At 39.9% G+C, this 21,225-nt stretch overlaps 1 protein-coding gene across 1 annotated transcript in view; it reads left to right on the forward strand.

Moving 5' to 3' along the window:
• The window catches only part of nkain2 (sodium/potassium transporting ATPase interacting 2), a 73,566-nt gene extending 59,286 nt beyond the window's left edge, over nt 1-14,280 (forward strand). The window contains exons 5-6 of the mRNA XM_070849582.1: nt 8,045-8,105; nt 14,195-14,280. Coding sequence (XP_070705683.1) covers nt 8,045-8,105; nt 14,195-14,280 — 147 coding nt within the window. The remainder of the gene's footprint in view (nt 1-8,044; nt 8,106-14,194) is intronic.
• The last annotated feature ends 6,945 nt before the right edge of the window (nt 14,281-21,225 follow it).

Raw genomic sequence — 21,225 nt, forward strand, 5'->3', positions numbered from 1 at the left:
CTATGGTAATCTATGGTATTCTACAGAAATCTATGGTAGTCTATGGTAATTCTTAGTACTGTAGGGTATGCTATGGTATTGTATGGTGTTTATGCTGATCTATGTTTTTCTTTGGTCTTTATTTGTATGGTATGTTATTCTATGGTAATATGTGGTATTGGTACGGTATTCTATGGTATGGTGCGGTTTCCCATGGTAATCTATGCCATGGTCGGTAATCTATGGTATTTTAGGCGAAGCAGCTGCACCCCCACTATACAGTAAGATATAGCTAATATTCTTTAGGGTTACTTTTTTAGGGTTTAGGGTTACTTATTTATATAGTTTATTGTTGATTAGAAACTGAAATGTGCATAATGTTGAATCACAAACACAACAAAATCTTGGTTTTGAATAGAAATATGTACTGTTGAGTTAAGTAACTTTGCAATTTGTCTTGGCAAAGTATGAAATATATGCATTACATACACTCTGAGACAACATTTAATTGGTCACTCACTGCTGAAACTAGAACAGAATACAATGAAAAACCAGTGTTTTATGGTACAATATAAATTGAGCTTTATTCTGATTTATTGATTATTATTGATTATTGAAGGCTTTGTATTGTAGGAAATGGCATTTTCAGGTGTTAATCAAATCAAAATTTTCCTGCTATACCTCCCCTTGCCCATCACTAATCATTTACCCCGACTTTTAACTATAACAAGGCCCCCATGGTCACCCACCCACAGCACATGGATCACGGATGTATTAGATCAAGCCACAGAAGTTTAGATTCTCCCTGAAAGGTTCACTGAGAAACACAGACACCTTTTCTGGACTATGTAAAGACCTTAACAGTTGTTCCAGAGGATGGGGATTACTGAAGCCAATGAAGGGTCTGCATACAAACACACTTAGACATGCACACTCACACACAGACACTTCTCCTTGTTCAGGAACCCTGTTGGCTAAATTTGGGGGTTTGCATCAGATTTCATGCTTTATTTTGACAAAACTTGACGTTCATGTGTGGCCTTGTAGCTAAGTGACTGTCAAACCTGCCCTCTGTTGGGACACAGTTCTTCATGATGACCGGGGTTTGTGTCCTACAGCGGCATGAAAGACTTAATTGCTATAAAATTCAGCTTTTGCCTGATGGTTCAGGCAAATTCTGTACACATCACCTTTACACAATGGCAATTGTGTCCTTGATTATACCATACGCCATCTGTGCAACATACATGAATATGGACTATATATGTGTATTGCCGCATGCAGCTATATGGTTGTTTGTTTTGTTTTTGTGTCCTCTACTTTCCCATTGCCTGTTTTGTATTTGATGGTCTCCTATTACCATCCCACCCCCCGTCTCTGCTGCGGGGAGAGGATGCATATGTACGATTGTTTATGTTATGTTGAAAAATGTATTAAACTACATAAAACACAAAAACACAGCCCAACACATTTTAAATACATCAAAGGATAACCATGAACCAAAAACCAAAAAAGAAACATCCAATTATAAGAGTTTAGAGGAAAAAATCACAGTGACCAGGTTTCCATGTTCATTATAGGGGAAAGAAAGTGGGTCATTAGCATTTGAAGTGCTGTTTTTAGTTTAGTTTTTATTGACTGAACTGAATGTGATATTGTCAACTTGTATTCATGAAAAGCAGAACTGGGACCAGATTAGGCTTCAAAGTTGTTGTTATTCAAAGATCAGGGAAGAGAAAGGACAATGCATGAGAAGTGAATGTCAGTCATCCAAGGCAACCGCTGTGCTCTAAAGCACTAATCCCACATTTGCTGAATAAGTCAAACCTCCCCTTTTTGTTTGTTTTTTCCCCAAATTAAGACAGGTAAGAGCTCACTAAATTGAATTATGAAATAAATAATAATAAATCACAAGCATGTGCAAATTTAGATGAAAGTGCTTAGACATAATTATTGATTGTGCTATAACAGTGATTTTCCAATGCAGCTTTAACTGGCTGACAAAATATTTTCTTCACAAATAATTTACAGAGCGCATGGGGGAAAAAAAACTGGAGCAAAACATTTGTTTGAGTTTAAGCAGGCATCCTCTGCACATGACAGATTTAATCCGAGGACTGTGCCACCTTCATCACAGCACAATTTATCTGCAGTAGAACGATGCAGCTGTAATGGATTCTCTCATTAGAAATAAATACATTTTCATGATAGAGTAATGCATCCAACATAAATGAGATTACCACACAGGCAGACAGCAACTCTCCAATTAACATTCCTCATAAACAATGTGAGGATTGTGTTGAATGGTAAGATATAGGAAATGGGAAAAAAAATATTATAGAAGGTCATCAACCTGTGAGCTGATTCAGTTTTTAAAAAACCTAGAGGGAGATTGTGCAGTGGTGTCAGCACTTTGCACTGCAATTGTTTTGGCAAAATGCAACCTCACCTTCCTCCTTGGTGGAGGACAAACTGCGTCACTGGGTGACTGACCTATAACCGCCTTCCCCATGGCATCTGTCCTTGCTTTTCTAAAAGGTCTCCTCCCATGATGCCTCCCCTGAATTTTTGGTCTCCGGCTATGCAGAACGCATACTGAAGGTTTTCCCTCCTTTATCAAACACCAGCTGTTTGACATTCAGCTAATTTCTCCCTGAGCTCCTTTCAAAACCTCCAGGTGTTATCAGAATCTCTGCTCAGGGAGCATTTGGGACTTGATTATTGTAGGAGAGAATGATGATTCAGTTATCTCTTTTAGCTTAACGGCATTACCTTGCCACATGGCAAATGTAGCCCTACACTTTTATGGGATTCTTGATCATTTGGGGCCCTGATGATAAAGCATTCACTGTATTAAGTCCAGTAATGTCCATATGTTCTTAAAGTGTGTGCTACGTCAATTCTCTGGTGTGGAGAAAACTGCAGTAATTACATTGATTTATCTTCTATTAAAGTACAAATACTCATTGTACATTAGGATTTCATTTCTGTGCCTGAAGGACTCGGTTACCCACAATAAACCTTTGAATTCTCAAAGTGCAATTTCTACTTTGTTGTGTTGCTCTGGGGATGTCATTATTATGACCTGTCTGAGGTTGGTCAGTCCACCGCTTTGGTCCAGACTGAAATATCTGAACAACTATTGGACAGATTGCCATGAAATTTGTTACACACATTCATGGTCTCCAGATGATCTGTCTTAATTGCTTTGGTGATACTGTGACTTACATCATAGCACCACCGTGAGGTTGATGGTTGTGATTTTGAGGGAACTGTTTGATGCATTGCTATGAAATTTGGTGCAGACATTCATGCCCCCCTCGGGATGAATTTTCTTAACTTTTGTGATACCATAACTTCCCATGTAGAGTCATGATCAAGTCAAAAATTCAACTTGTTTAACAGTATTTTTGGTTTATGTCTAAATACATTCCCATCAGCATCACTTTGTGCTTAATGCTAATTAGCAAATGCGCTCTGAACATGAAAGGCCAGCAAAGACTGTACTCCCTATGGAGGCTTAATGTCTTTGATGTTGACCGTTAAGTAATGGTGCTATTTTAGAGATCTTTCAGTGAGTCAGTTAACCTTTTCACTAGGATCATGTTAGGCCAAACTGAATGTCCAAAACAAAACAAAAATACTGGGTAACATAGTTGAAGCTGGAATGCAGGACATTGTATATAAATGAACGCCTGTTAAATTCAAGCCTTGATTAAATGAGTTAACACAGTGCTGATTAATCTCTGTATTTTCCCGTTTCTTAATCTGGTGTCTGCTATGACACTGGCACATGGGTAGTGTGTATGGTATGGAGTATGGAGGAAAAACCCTAAAAAGTGTCCAAGAAAAGTTTCTGACACTCCAGAAAAAAACCCATGAAAGATAAATAAACGAATTAAACTCATAAAATTGGCCAGACCAGCCTCTCTTCCAGGCATTTGATCTTCTCCCTTCAGGTCGAAGGACAAAGTGCAATAGATTTCTTTGTCCCTAGTGCAATACACATGCTGAAGTTGCACAAAAGGTAATTGTTACCTTGCACCTACGCACCTTTGCTTACACTTAGCACCATAGCACTTTATCTTATCCAATAGTATAAAAATACATCTTTTTATAGATTTTATTGTTGTACTGTTATGTGTGTGCTGTAAGCCGAATCTCCCCCAGCGGAACGATAAAGAACTGAACTGAGCTGAACTGAACTGAACTGAGGATGCTAGCAGCCTAAACTGAGATAGAAAACTAAAACTGAAAGGACACTGTGAAAGTAGAGAATGTATCTGCAGTGCAGGACGCCCATTTGCAGTCATTATCATTTCAAACATTTGTTCAGAACATTGTGTTCAAGCTCTGAAGAGGAAAAATGTCAGTGATTCACTGTGGAGAGGCAAGATCATGCACCTACACCATCACTCTTCCCTGCCTTAATGCCACTAGGGTTTGTTGACTTGTTGTTTCGTAGCTAACTTCATTGTTTACCATGGCAACAAGCACCTGCTTTACTGTAAGTTTAAGGAAAAGGGAGACAGACTGTTCTCCTGCCTCCTGGGATAGCGTGTCGCTGTGCTCTGAACGAGGCATGCACCTCTGTGTGGTGCTGAAGTCATTGCTTGTCAGTCTGATCAGGGAAGGGGCCCTGTCCATGCTGAAGTAGTGCTTTTTCTATTTCCATTTCCACTCGTCACACCAAACATCCCTCAGTTTTGCTGCGGTGACGAGGTAACACTAATCCACTGGCAAAATGAGGAAGGGAGCCAGTGTCTGTCGGAGAAGTCTGGGAGCAGCTCACTTCAATTGAGTCCCTCCAAATGCAGACATAAGCTGCAAACCAGGGAAGATGTGTTTACAACAGCAAGCAAGAACAGCAGAGGAACTGAAATACTTCATTTTATGTACTGTCATATCTATATGTTTATCTTTATATCTTATACCTCTCACACGGGCAGGTAAACTGTGATCAGTCCCCATTATTAATAGGTAATTATTCATTACCTCCTCAAAAACAGTTTGTAACTTGCTTAGGACACATTTTGTTCATAAAATCTAAGTGTGAAGAAGTGGTTGCACAGCTGCAGTTGTTACATTTGAAATAGTTGAAATGCTGAAAGAAGATGAAGTGGCATTCGAACTGGTGAATCTAGTGAAAGGAGCCAAAACGGCAGTGAAAATGGAGTTGAAGAGGTTGAAGTTTAATTGTGAGCACTGAATGAAGGTGAAGGGTTTAATTTGATCCTAAGTGTTGGCGTGAGAGTGAGTTGAAGATTCCGTTTAGGAGGAGCTGAAATCATCAAAGTGTGATGCATTTTGGCTGAAGTATAATCACTGAGAGCAGATAGACTTGACATGTAAGCGCTGATGAAAGCAATTGAGATAAAAAAAACTGTAAAGGCTAACACTGTAAAGAAAATATAAGCAATGAACGACTGGTTTTAATGATATTATATGTCATATATGATAAGTAATCAGCACACTCTGAACATAACCCTTTGTTTTCACTTCCCCTCATTTGCTTTCTCATTTCACTCAGTGGCGATACAGCAGTCTGAATGCTGTGAGCTTCAATCTGTGAGTCACTGTGAATAAAATATCTGAGAGTGGAAAATAAATAAAAAAAAGATCCCTTCAAGGAGAGTTTCAGTTTCATCTGAATACAGCGCTGCGGGCTAAGGGAGTGGATGGTTGTTTTTGATCCTAATCTTAGTCATATCAACATCTGTTCCAGCAGATTTTATTATGTATTTCAGATATGATGTGTTTTTTGAGAACTTTTTAACCCAGCAAAACTCAGAATGCTAGTCTGCAGTTAACAGGATAGTCCAAATATAACTTCAGGCACCGAACCTACTCAGGCCCGGAGCTCCAACAATAAACAAGATAAGGCGTATATACGTCACAGCCACACTGCCAATATTGGTGCACCCACAGCTATCTTAGTTTGGTTTCTTCACATCGGGAGAAGATAAAATCAGATTTATTGTAAACAGGATATTATGTTTACATGCAGCAACACCAAAACGGAATACATGAATATCCAGAATATTAACAGGATATTGATGTGCAAAGAAACACGTTCTGTCACAGCCGATCAAGTGTTCCCCACCGCAGCTCTCTGCGCTCTGTTCAGTGCTGCTAACAAAACTGCACCCAAAAGTCATTTTCAGAGGCAATGAGCCTGCAGAAGACAGAACAGGCTCCGGTTCAGCCTTCACCGCATGTGACAGAAAACTCCCCAAACTCTTGAAAGTCTTTTTAAACAACATTTTGACTTTGTAACATTAATACCGTCCTTTAAGCGAATGCTAATAATAAATCATTTTAGCTGGAGTGGCAGGGGGCAGGAGAGGCAGTATGTGGCTTGAGGTCGTCTTAATCTTTCAGAGTAAAGGTGTTCTGCTAAACTGCTGTCAGCGGTTTATCACTGTTTTTGACCAGCGGTAATTTGTCAAGGCATTTCTGATACATAAAGACTCCTGTGTTCTCCAAATTGATTTTCTCATCACTGTTGATCCCCATGCTGATACCGGCAGCATTGTCTACTTCCAGTATCTGGCTCAGCTTAAAGTAAATGCATCCCCCACTGAACAAAGCACATATTTATATGACTCATCAACTTGTCAGAGATGGAGGAGAGTCTGGAGAGACGGGAGAAAATGAGAGGAAAGGGAGGGAAACGGTGGATATGGTGGAGGAAGAGAGAAGCAGGGAGGAAATAGTGAGAGAGGGAGAGAGTAGGAGAAAAGGAGGGAGGTGAGAGGTGCTTCGGGAGCTGAACATTATTTAGACTAAATGAGGTCAAGACCTTGAGATATACTCTGAATCTCAAATGTACTTGCCAACGTCTGCAGCTCGCTATGTGTTCACCTGCTCGCGAGAGGCTGAGTGCGCGTATGTGTGCTGGCATGTGTCCACGCAGTCAATAGAACACCAACCAGGTCAATGTCAGTGTACGTCCACTTAAAGCCTCATTTGAAGAATAAAGCCCGTTTCTATTCAGGGGAATGTGTTAGTTTAATTCCTCACTCAAACACACATACCTCCATCACTGTCTGTCTGTATTTTCCTCTCTGACCACGTTTCTGCTTCTCTTTATCGCTCTTTCCTCCTCTATCAGTACAGGGTAATAAGGTCACTAAAAAGCCAACCTTACATTGAACGCACCTCCCCGCGTCTTTGCTCCAATCAGCCACCTCCTGCAGGTCGCCTTGGAAACAAACAGCCAATGGGAGAGCAAATCAGAGAGCAAAGGTGTTTTGCTAGTGTTCACTGCTATATCACTGTCTAAACACTACACACACACACACACACACACACATTTAATGCTTTTTTGTAACAATCACAGCACACAAAAACACAGCCCCTTTTTGATAGTTCAATCTGCAGCCGTTATTGTTTCCAGGTCTGTGAATGGCTTCGAATGGAGGTGAGACCATGAGGGGGAACAATGTGAGGCGCATCTCTACATTTAGCTACAAGCCCGACACAACAAAGACCTGTCAGAGTGGATGGTGGTGTGGTTTCATTTTGAGGAAAGCAACAAAGACAGGGCTATCTACCTTGACATGGTAATACCAAAGCAGTAGAGGGAGCTGGAAATTCAATTTCAGTGATCGCAATCTCACTAATGTTAACCCTCAGTGGCATAAGGGAGACACAGTTGTGAATTTTTTTTTCCGTAGTTGTAAGGTTTGAAGATGTGTACTAAAACATTGCCAGTAAAGCTCTGAAACCATGAAACTTTCGGCTAACCTTGTGAATGTCATTGAAGATGCCAGACATTCAGTGTGTGTGTGTGTGTGTGTGTGTGTGTGTGTGTGTGTGTGTGTGTATCCATTGATTCAACTGCTCTATTTTGGAGCAAAATACCACAGCGCTGTTCTGCTCCACTTACCAACACCTGTTTCCTCTGTCTGTTCCAACAATTTGTTCGATGTCCATGCTCTATCTATCTATCTATCTATCTCTCTATCTATCTCTCTATCTCTCTATCTATCTATCTATCTATCTATCTATCTATCTATCTATCTAATCCCTTCTCTGTTTCTGCTGCTCTCTTTGTCTCTAGTTGATGGGGTTTATCTACGCCTGCTACGTGGTCAAGCTCATTTCAGAAGAAGAGGACAGCTGTAAGTACACAGTCGCACACACAACACACTTTTCTCAATCACTTGACCATTTGCTATGCAGTGACAACAGAGTCGGTTTCACCCTCAGGATTCATGTTCATTTTTGAAACAATGGGTCTGTGATTTTCCGACAGAGGTGGGGAGAAGCAGTCGTCTCATTACTAACACACAGAAATGACAACTGTTGCTAGCAGACTTTATCAGATGTAGATGTAAGCTGATATTAGTTTCAAGATTTTTCATCTTCAGATGGCTTTTTAATGTTTCCTGCTTAAAACAAGAACTTATTATAAATATACGCTTTACGGCTACACATGCATTAAAAGTATGAGGCATCCTCACCAGTTTATGATCCATGTAGGACACATGGAAGGAAGGTAATTGGACTGTTCCTATATTGTAGTGAAGAGCTAGTTAGTCCCAGTACTGTACGTATAATAAGGAAAAAGGTCAAATCAGACTGGTATTTCATTCTAACATAACCTGCCTATGCTGCTTAGCTTACATAAGTAAAGTAAAGGTCTGTTCTCACTTTTAACATTACAAGAGAAAAGGCTGTAAGGATGAGGACTAACTAATGTGTCTGACAAACTTCTATCTCAGGTAACTTTAGCTGGAGTGTAAACATCCCCAAATCCAATAAAGAGCAGGACAGAGCTGCTAACGTTCGCCTAAACACTGATAGCATCCACGATTAGCTTCCTAGCAGTGCAGAAAAACAGCTCAGTGGATGTGCTTGTTGAGAAGAAGGCTTTTTTTCATAACGTAAACCTATAACCCCACAAACTAATGTAGTTACTGCATGTAATGATTTGCTCCCTGGTCGATTGGTTACTACTGTGGATACTAAGCTATGTAGCAGGACATGCTAACAGTTGCAGTTGATTTTAGACCCAATAAACAATTCAATTCAATTCAATTTATTTTATTTTGTATAGCCCAATATCACAACAGAGTTGTCTCACAGTGCTTTACAAAGTTCACTGAAATAAACAAGAAGTGTAAGCGAACAAACAATCTAATAAAGAGTCCAGCAGTCGATGAGGCCGATGGATCAGTCCGATGGATCAGTCCGATGGATCAGTCCGAGGCATCACCTGCCCTTTATGACCCTCCTTCTTCGGGAAGGAAAAACCTCCGGGAGCACCACAGTGAAGGAGAGATCCAGCTCCCAAGGACGGACAGGCTGTAGCCTTGGACAGACACACATCTATTGGCTGGTGGAGAACCACATCAGCATAAACAGACTGTTCAATCCATTCCTTATGCTTTTTGCTCTTAGAAGATAAATATCACTCTTACTACAGCTGATTGAACATATGTAGACATCCAAAGCTTGGCAGATCTGCCGTGTTTAGTTATGATTGCTAAGCTATGATTGGACACTTGCTGTTTGGGGGAGGGGTTTAGTGAGCTGTCAATATATTTAGTAAAGTAGGTTTTTGTGGTTTAAATGTTGCTTAATGTGGCTGATGCTTCTTAGTTCAGGAATATTTCATACTTGCCAGTCAAACTTGTGAATCAGCGTAATCTGTTCCTCCCGTTTTCTCTCCTTCCATCCTTCCTTGCTTTTCCTCTTGTTTATTCTCTCCGTAGCGAAACAGGAGGTTTGAATGAAGCCGTCTTGGACTGACAGCCGTTACAGACACTTAGACAAAATTCAAAGTGAAATTTGTAGCCTCCAGCTTTTGCAGCCAGGCTCATTCATTTACAGTAACGCAGAGAGAAGGAGACGAGGGGGAGTGTGAAGGATGAGGAGAGCTACATGTGGGTAGATTCATGCTAGATCAAAGTCTTTCATTCATTGGCCTCTCTCACATACTTACCACTTAAAACCATCATCACCAAGCAACTGTCACAGGGAAAATGGAAAAGGGCGAGGAAGTAAAAGACCAACAAAAGATGTTCACCCATCCATTCATGCATAATTTGTCTTTATTCAATCTTCTATCAAGACATCAATTCATCAATACAACCATGTTGATTGGGAAGTGTGGATTTTTACAGTATAAGGCAACACTGACTACCATTTAGTAAGCAATTTTGACATGTTAATGAATTGCATTCAAAGTCTGATACCAGCAACAGACGAGGAAAATAAGTCAAATCAACATGTTAATTGTGTGATTGTTGCATTTTGAATGCAGTGCGTGTGTGTGTGAGCATTAACTTGAATGAGCCCATTTACCTGAGGCCATCGGTTTAGTTATTCCATTAAAGCCGTTCTGCCAGAGGATCAATACCCAAACATGTCTTATTCAACACTGAATTGAGGTTGATGCTATTTGCTAACACATAAATATTGATAGGTGATAAATGCAGTTTATTTCAGTAGAAATGGTTTGAAACGCTGAGAGACCAGATTTCCTGCTTTTCTTCTTCCCTGAAGCAGAATGGTGATTGAGATTGACGGACGAAAATGCTTTCCGTCTTTTATAAAACTCTGTATTTAACAAGATCACAGATAAATATTGAATATTTATATTATTTATATATTGAATTGTTAAAGCTAAAGACTGATGTTACTGTATATTTGTCCCTCTTTTATGGAGATTAATTGAGTTTCAGGGGGTTATTTCCAAACGAGAATATGTTAACACTGCATTTTAATAAGCTGTGTGATGACAGGAAACCTAAAATGCCACTTGTTCCATGTCTAAATAATTAATGTCCAACAGTTATTATTTGGCCTTTGCTTAACTGTTGTATTTTGGCCTTTGGCTCTCGATGCTGCACATTCCTGCTTGTTTTGCACCCAGAGAGAGATTTTACTGGAACTGAACAGCAATTTCAGATGAGATAGAGCTATAGAGTACAATTCTGCTTAGGCCATTTACTTGTTGAAGCATTTTTATCTTCACTGCAGCAACTGATATCAAACATAAAATGATAACCTTTATTAATGAATTTCTTGTTTAAAGGTCATGAAAACCTATTTTGTCAATCAGCTTCCAAGTATTACTGATGAACGAAGACGAAGTCCCGCCCCTTACAGTGACCAACCATGGGACCTAATTTCAGAAAAAAGTATGTATAGTAGTCAACAGCGAAAGACAAATTATTTTTTGATCGCGTTTGATCGAGCCATGAATGAGACATGAGATGTTTGTTGCTCTAAAAGACAATTTTGCAAGTCAAAACAGTTGCAAGTTGCTATTATACCATTTAAAGAAAAGACTTGCATAATGCAAAATGCATAATAGGACAGACGACTCACCCAAATGCTGCATGCGTGATGTCACACAAGCAGGTAGATAAATCTACTCATTCTTATGCTTCCCGCCTGCTGAAAGGACCAGGAGTCGCTGAATGAAACACGTCAGGTTAGATAGCATTACATTTGCATGGAACACAGCTAAGTTAGCTAGCTATGTATTTTAATCTCTACATCATCTTTACAACAAACTTGTTTGACTTGCAAACTTATCTTTTAAATTGACAAACAACATACTAGCAATTCATGGCCCAATTCAAATAGGATCAAAAAAATGATTTGTGTTTTGCTGTTGCCCACCGAACATATTTTTCTCCACCGGAAGGGGCAGGACTTTGTCTCTCAATGATGGTTATGTGATTTCCAGCACTGTCAATCAAATCACACCGTGATGAAGCAGGATAGCTGTGCTTTTGAGTGCTAAACTCATAATAAATAATAGCAAAGAAGATTTTTCCCAAACTTTAACTTAGTCATGAATATTTAATGTCATAAAGTTTTGTGGTGCTTTAACAAATTCAAAAATTTCACCGCAATGTATCAACACATTCACATTCACACCAGGGGCAATTTAGAGCTTCCACTTCACCTAAATTCCATGGGAGGAAACAAGGGCACGCGCTTGGGGAAAACATGGTAACTGCACTCAAATGGGGGATAATACTGTTTGATTTTCACATGTTATCTCAAGGGACAAATCTTTTCAGATGGAATTAGGATTCAAATTGAGGTTTCAGGCCACTATTAAGGCATAATGAATATGTACGCAGTGGCAGCACCGTGTCACATGCATCATTTTCATGTGACAGGAAGATCATTTTCTCCAGAATAATTTTAGGATTCATTGTAATCTTCATGTTGCCAAGTCTTGACTCCTGAATGTGACTGTGGAAAGCTCTGTGCGGTAATGCAGTCTGGGAGACTAAACAATAATCAGGGAGCTTTGTTGGGAAATGTCCCTCAGGTGAAGAAGCTAATACCCACTGAGGACCGATGAAGATTTTGACTCGCAGAGAAAGCTTATTACACTGATAATTATTCTGTGCATGTGTGTGTGTGTGTGTGTGTGTGTGTTTTAAGTGTGTGCATAGCTGTGTGTATGTGGTTGAGTCTGTGTGTGGGAGATAGATCATTATAGTCTGCCGTATCTGTCTCACAGCTACTTGAATGTCTCAGACAGAATCTAATCAAACATCTTTGTATGAATTCTCTTTGTGTAAGTGGAAGCAAACATTCACAATTGGAAAATAACCAAATACCACAATAATTTAAAATAATCTGACCAAAAAAAATGAGGAAATGTGTTTGCTGCCTGTGTCTCGTAAGCGTTTTGCCGATCGGGCTGCAGTTTCTGGCTTGTGGAGAGAATTGTTCGTGTTCCGACGTGCTCGTTGGACCTTGGCCTTATGAATAACATATATGAATTTTTAAATTGGGACGCTACAGCTTGATAGGCAGCACGCTGACAGGGTTGGCGGCTCCATTTCCTCTTGTGTTCAAAGGGTCGAGCATGGCAGAAACTCTGCTGAGACTATTTGACTGCAGCATGAATCAGCAGGAAACCCTTACCGTTCACATCAGTCCATTCCTCCACAAAAGGATCCTCACAAAGGAGTGCATCAAGCACAGGCAATGGCTCTGGACTGTATGACTGAACAACCACAATGAGCAGAATGATCATAAAATATCACGGTGTTGCAGCAGTGCAGGAAAACTGCTGACAGGAAAAGACGATGATCTGTTGTCCCGTTGTGCGGTGGATTCAAAATGTCACATGAATGCATTAAAAGGATTAAGGGAGATGTGTGGAAATTTGCAGCTAAGATGTGGTGACTTATAATGATTTTTTTTTCCTTTTTTTACATAATGGAATCAAAAGAACAAGAAGGGCATGTGAGGACAGACAGATACATTAACCCATGGACCTGAAGACGAATCATTTTAATACAAGATTTTTACACAGATAACAATGTTTCTCAAGTCTAATGATTCTTTGAAGTCATAGTTATACAATTTGTTAAGAAAACGGTGTAACGTTTTGGGAAATATAGAATATTTCACAAAATCTCTTAAACGGGAAAGTTACAACATTATATGCAGTGTACTCATCATGATATCTAAAGATACAAATAAATAACAGCTTCATGTATATTTATGAATGGAATTTATGGTGTTTCCTAACAGGCACACACAAACTAATGAGTATAATCACTGCATTTATTGGAAATCAAATTGATGTTTTGCGTTGGCTTCCACATGACGTTTGGACTGAGTGTATTTCCCTCTCTATTGCAGGCTTAAGGTACACTTACACGTACTTTCATCTCCACAGTGACACCCAAATTCCGCATTGTACTTGATGTTGTGAAATCTCACCAAATAAATAAGAAAGTATGCTGCTGATCAAGGCAAGGAAGTACCCTTTTATGAGCTCTACAACATCAAAGTGAAGCAATATCATGGCTTTCTCTCTTCAGAAGTCCAGGCTCTCTGCCTCAGTCTGAGGAAACCACCTGCTGGCAGCTCCTCAGCCCGGGAATATGTGGAGCTATCCTAGATAATTTAAGAGTTAAGAGTATTCTCAAGGCATAAATATATCGCTGCTTAAGTCTTCCTCCTAAAAATAGAATTAGATTTGCATCACAGGATTTTCATACAGTTGAGTCCAAATTTTCCCTCAAAGCTGTTTTAAGCCAACTACCCTGATTAGCTCTAAAAGCAGCGGTGGAGGTGGTGGCTGTAATACTAAATGTGCTTTTGGGACCACTGTAGGTGTAGGACGCCTCATGCAATGAATCATCAGTGGTGGGAGGTTCCCAGCTGATAACCACAACCACATACTTTCTCTAATTGATGTTTTCTGTTTTGTGTGCAGTTGATTTTATAGGAGGGTTCGACTCATATGGCTACCAGGGGCCTCAGAAGACCTCCCACCTTCAACTACAGCCCATGTACATGTAAGTATAGGTATACAAATCTATCTTCAAATTCAACCTTGTTGAAATACCTCATGACTTTTTATCACATGGCCAGAACATTAGTTATAATGTGTTAAATAGTGAAATCAGAAATGCTGTTTTCATTCCTCAAACACACCCCAGATCCTCAGGGGGTTCTCACCCTCTTAAATCCAACCCCACCAGCAACAGCATGCTGTGTTTAGGGACTAGTTTTCATCTGTGTTTGATATCTTGAGTTCTGCAGTGAGGATGATATAAGCACATTCCCGCTGTGTCAGCGTGAGGGCTTATCATATATCAACCCAAGGCCTCATCACCATTGTAGGGCTTTTATCACTCCTGTCACATGTGGCAAATAAAGGTGTGGTACGTGGGTGGAAAACACTGCATCCTTGATGTCATTCTTGCTGAAGCTGTGTTTCATAATTAGCCATTTTACCCACATTGACTGAAAAGGGAATCCTCCTGAGCGTTATTGTTGTGTTATGTGTTGTGTTATTATGTTGTTTTGGATGCTTTTATTTTGCGGATTCTAATTTATTCAGTAATTTCCGGAGACTCAAGTCACAGAATTCTGTTTTATCGAGACCTTCAGCTATTCTTAGGCTGGAGAGCCGATAGGATAACACAAAATAAGTCTGAGTCCAGGCTCAGACAGCCCTGTATCAATCTCGCCATCTCACTTTGTCCTGTGGAAAGAGCCAAGCAATACAGCAAGAGCTACACCTATGTAACAAATAACGATACGAAATAAGGGTGATTCCACTGATGTGCAGCAGACAGGTGATCAATAACTGTTTTTATTAGAGAAAAGAACCAGAGCGAATTAGAGACAGAGAAGAGACTGAGAAAGAGAAATTGGGATCAAGATGGGCGAGAGACATGTAGATAGATAGAGAGAGAGAGTGATGGATGAAAGGCAGGACTAAACAAAGAAGAAAGGCAATAAAGGGCCATTCTGTAGTTTTATATCTCCCTGTGGAAGTCATAACACAGTCATAAATCATCAACCCCCAAGATAATGGCAACACAAACACACTCTATCATCTATGCGCACGCACACACACACACACACACACACACACACACACACACACACACACACACACACTCACACACTTGCACAAAGACATGCACTCAAACACTGCGTAGTATACTGTGCATCCAGATGAACACAATAAATGTGCTGATAGACATCTTGTGCTTCATATAGACCGACACACACACACACACATGTATATGCACACACACTTACACAAACATCATCAATATGCTATCATTGTTCCCCAGCTGTTGTCCCCTCACTCTGGTGTTTATTGGCTCTGGCCAGAGGGACCAATAAAAAGGCGTCAGCTGTACCACCCCAAAGGAAATCTCTCTCACCCTTGCAAGACACACACACACCCAACCCAACCCAACCACCCACACACACATAACCTTGTACTTCTATCTTTGTGAGGACCCTCATTAGCATAATGCATTCCCCAGCCCCTTACCCTCATTAAATTTCGATGTAGAAAATGAATTTAAAAACGTCTTCAGGAAGCCAGGGTGACGAAATTAGAAGTAGATTGTTATCGGTGCTGCAGCAGTAGTAGTTTCATCTAAGAAGTGTATATGCAGTTCTGTTAGGCATTTACCTAAAATGAGAAGCTGTTAGAATAGTATAATTACCTGAAGATTGCTAACATGAGCTAACATTAGCCACCAGAAGCTACTGGTCATACCAGACCAAGAAGCTTCAGGCATAAACCCCTTAGTGAGCGTTTTACCACCTATGGACCGACTTTTTAAACTTTTCATTTAATTTCAGAGGGAACACTGTGTACTTCTCTCACAGGTTGCAGTTTAAAGCATCATTTACACTGAAAGTTGGCAAACTAACAAATAATTAATGTTTTTTCTTGCTTTTGTTGTTTTTTTGTTGTTCTGTGGGGGCTAGAATCAAAGCCATTACACCCGTGCGGATATTATTATCTTTCATAAAATACACAAGACAAGTGCTTCTGATGTTTTCATCAAGCAGCATTATGCTGTTTGGCTTATTTGCCAAAGGGAGTCACTTTATCAAGGGTAGTACTGAGCAAATGCACCGCTGAGCATTTCATCAAAAACCTCTTTATCTTTGCTATTCTCAATTATACCTCAGATTCCTCAAGTAGCTTTAAAGTTACATGAAATCATTCTGACAATGCTACATATACTGTGTGCTCTTTTATGTGGTTATTCTCAGTCATTACCGCTGCTCAGCATGTCTTCTGTTCATGACTTGTGGCAGTTTAAGAGTTTCACATAAACATTTACCTCTAAATCTATACTAAAGCAATAAAAGGGATTCAGTCAATGTTTTGTGTAAACCTCTCTCCCTCCCTCTTCTCCTCTTCATACAGGTCGAAGTAAACCCAGGAGCTACTCCAGGAGCGCTGCCTTACCAATCACCACTGCTTAACATCCTGCTTTTACTACTCTGACTGTCTTTTAGTAAACAACAACCGAGACACAGCCGGTAGACAGGATATAAAAGACAGTAAGACATTCTGAGTTTCAGCCTACAACCCCCCCCCCAGTACTCGGTCACATTGCTTCCCTGGTCTGCCTGTGTGCTGTTTTTAATGGAGTTATGTCTGTTCCTGATGAAACACTGGCCTCGTGTGGTTGAACACATAATCTGCAGGACATGTGTGCCACACTAGTACAAACTGCTCTGCTAACAACTGCATTTTTTTTTTTTTTTTTTTTGTCTCTGAGGGACGCAATCAGGAGCCAATGGCCTGCTTCCTTTTGTGCTGTTTGGATGTAAAAAAGCCACGATTCATTGGTGAATTACCGACGCCTTTCTTCAGGCTTCCAAGGAGAGCTCGTGCAGTTCTGCTCTTAGAGAGATGTTAACACGGAGCCCCGTTTCTTCAAGCTACTTCAGAAATCCGTCACTCTCTCAAATGTTGCAGCATCAAACAGCTCTCAGGTGCAGATATGCCTGACCAAAGAGTTAAAAAACAAACCCAGAGACACATCCACATGCACACAATAGAGTCTTTGCTCTTCGTTCCTGACAGATTAGACACTGGACCAAGCGTCTACTAAGGAGACTACCGATATAGGAATGTCAGACATCTTTTTTTTTTTTTTCTAAGATTACCTTTTTGGTTCTTATTACAAGCAGTAACAGCATAGATGAAGGCTTGATACAAGCCACGGGCTGGACTCAAGTACATCCTGCACATTTTACTCTGTTGTTTCCTCAAAATCGCAGAATGTTAAGCAACAGTGTGATGTGTGCATTGACGAGCTTTCATTCCATATGTGCATGTGTACAGGAAAGGGACAAGTTCACACACACACACACACACACAGGCATTAAGTAATGCATTTGTGAATTCACACATGCATGCACGCACACACAACACACACTCGCGCACAGACACAAAACACATGTATTACCATTTAACTTTTTTACTACTAATGTGAATCTTAATGTTTACAGTAGAAATTCAGTCTGCCTGACAGAAAGACTGAACACCTGACAGGCAGACTGGGAGACAGACGAGACGTTTTAGCTACAGCATCCCAAAGGCCGTGGGGTGTTTTCTGCCATACGGAATGGTTGTTCCAGATGTGTCTTTTGGCCTCCCGCTGTCTAAATATTTTGTCTTCCATCCGAGACAGACCGGTAGAGGTAGATGGAGACAGAACACGACAAAGAAAACAACCAGAGAAGAGGGATTGAGGTCAGGCAACAGTTTCCCTTCCACCTCCGTCCTTTTGTAGCTCTCAATGCCAAGCTTCTGTTGTCACTAGTCCATCTGCTTCAGCAGGCAAGTTTCTCCCTTTTTCCTATAAAAAAAAAAAAACAACAAGCTGGAAGCCAGATCAAGTGCCCGAGCAGCCTAATCTTCAGCATCCACCTCTTTCTAATAATAGAACTAGTCAACAAGCAGCCAAATTCTTCCACAGGCAACGCTTACATAGAAAGAAAAGACACACCCTTCACAGAGATGACAATCACAGTCAGAGTGGCCTGAATCTCATCGTCGATTGGCATTTTTTGTACCATAAAAAATGGGACCGAAAGCTGAAAAATGGCTGTCATCATGTTGGAGCAGAGAGGAATATAAGTTAGATTATTTGATCAATTATTTATCATTTTGATTTGTTGATTGCATATTCAAACTGCTAGCGGACGACAAAGATTGGTTAAAATAGGAGAAAATGAAATAGCAGGCTGAATCTTCGATGACATTTAAAGCATTCACCCTCGCCTGCAGGCTAACGAGGACAAACACACCAGAGAGACGTCAGAGACTTAGCAGCCCCCACCCCCCTCCTCACCTCACTACTCGAATATTAATGTTGAAAGTGCCAACTATCTCACCACATGGACATCTGTAGCGCCTGGTTTCTCACAGCCACAGACTGGGACCAAAAATAATGGGTCTCAGGTTCACTTTTCTTGGGTTCCCATTAAGACAAACAGCGACGCTATCACAAATCAAAAAAATTCACATAGCATTCCAGATGGCTGGCAGGTTTTCTCTTTTATTCTGCTCACAAAATATCAACTGATTCCCTCCGAAAATGTGACTAAACATGTTGCGTTTGTGTCGCAGTCACCGGACCAAAAGTTTGAGGCCTTTTTTCCGTCAACCAAGGAACATTTCTGGGTGGAAACACAGGCTTCTCTCGACATACGGACGGACTAACAGACTATTTCCTTCTACAAATTGAACTCAAAGTCCACCTTCCACCCCTCCGTCTGCCAGTTTATCTTCAGCAGTTCATGTTTTGTAACAAAGCTCTGTGGGTTACGTTCAGAGTCGCTGCCCCGTGAGGCTCTGCTGACAGTCACGCTGACAGAAGCAACATTTTGTGTGTTTGCATGAGTTGTTTCCAAACTGTTGCGTATTTAATCTCATGCTGCGTGTGACTAACTAGCTACTTAAAATGGGAACTGTTTGGTTTGTTGAATGCTCCTCAGCTCTCTTCAAAGAGTCCTAAATGTGAACTTTGTGATTTTTTCTATAAATAACACAGTCTGAAATGTCTGCCGAGTAAAGGAGAAAAATAGCTACTACAATGTAAAACAATGAAATGTAACTTTGAACTTCTAGACGTTTTTTAATCACATGTGGCCGTGTTTACTGTTTTTTCTAGTCGACTACTAATGTATGATGTTGTGTACAAGTGGGACTACTATGTTTTATTTCTTCTAATTGTACAGCGTATTTGAAATGAGAGAGTATGAGGAGAATCGGGGGGGAAAGAGAATTAGTTGCACTATAGTCTGTAATTCTTTCATCAACCATTCTGTCAGCGCTGGAAATTCACTTTCACTTCAGCACATAATTAACTTTACAATATTTGTTTCTATTTGAATTATCAACCAACACCACACGTTGCTTTTAAATAAATAAAGCGACTGCAGATGAAGTGCAAAATTCAAGTCAGGAACTAACGCTGTGAAAGGGTCACATATCCATTATTTAGAAGCTTAATTGAAAAAGATAGTTGGTCGTGTCATTAGCAAATGAAGTATTTGAACAGAAAGTGAATTTATTTGTTAATCTATTTGCCTTTAATGGAGTCTGTCAATTGAATATTACCCTGCACTGTGGAGCCAGTTTCAACCCGAGCTCCTTTCCAGCAGATAAAACAACCGACTGAAGCAATTATTCATAAAATCAGAAAGGATTTCAGATATATAATGTGACCCAAGTGTGTGTGTGTGTGCGTGTGCGTGTGTGTGTGTGTGTGTGTTAGACTTTGTACCACAGTACATTGTACTTTTCTTTGTCACGGTGAACTGAACAACACTTAACCCAGAACCTGCAAAGCCACAACGTCCACACAAACTGAAGCATCAAAGGAAATTAATGAACAGCAATAACAACATTAATAATATATTTCAAAGTAATAATAAAGACAGAATCTAGTTTATGTTTTATCTTCATCTTCACAGTTACTTGATCACATTTAGACTTTTGAGCAGTCAATAGAGCTTTTGTCTGCCAATCTAAGCCATTTATTTTGTTCAATGGAGTCAATACACATTCAGGCAGGCCATTGTCTCTCAAACTGAGAAATTTAAAGATGTATAAAGACTATAAAGTTCGTCATTATTGTAACACGATAACAAGTAAATGTACGAATAATAGAGAATAGAGACAACATTTTCACAAAATTTGAAAAGAGGTTTTGATGTGATTAGCAAAAGGCATCATTTTATTTAAACCCTTTGTGACAAATATTTTGTAACAAAATACAATTCAACAATTCAAAGCCCCTGAAAAGGTATTCTCAAATCTCGAGTATTTCTCTACAACATTAAATATTTAAGGCTAAATAAGTAACAATCCAAAAGTATATATTTAGGTATTATTTGTTACGAGTTTATCACTCATAAGTTCAGCTAGTGTTTCGAGAGGATTTGGTGTGGTTGTGGTTTGACCAGATTCGATTGACAGCGTTCTGGAAATAACCTGTGTTTTGATTCAAATGTTGTTAAATCCTGATTGGTACACAGCCGTCATGACATCACCTGCGTTAAGTACTTTAACTGGCGCTTGTACATTTTGTTAAAGCTGTAAAGCTTCAAAGACAACTGTAAAGGCAAAACATTGAGACCAATACAGGACCCAGTACTGAACCCTGAGGTACTCCACAGTTCAACTCAGCTTACATAAAGCCTCTGTTATATAAGTGAGTAGCAGACATGTTTATCTAAGAAAATAAACAAAAATGTTTGATATTTTGAAAAATCACTTCACTTCTATTGATTTGAAGGAATTAGGGCTGTCAAGGCTGAGACAATGATGTCATTAGAGGAACATTTAGAAAGTGCAATAACACATAATCATAAAACAAAGTGATTATTCACAGTTTTGGTACATCAATACAAGATGGCTGCCAGTGAAAACCGTAATATCCAGACTCTCTCTGTGGCTCTGGG

Source organism: Pempheris klunzingeri, chromosome 18 (genome assembly GCF_042242105.1).
Source record: "Pempheris klunzingeri isolate RE-2024b chromosome 18, fPemKlu1.hap1, whole genome shotgun sequence".
Taxonomy (NCBI): domain Eukaryota; kingdom Metazoa; phylum Chordata; class Actinopteri; order Acropomatiformes; family Pempheridae; genus Pempheris; species Pempheris klunzingeri.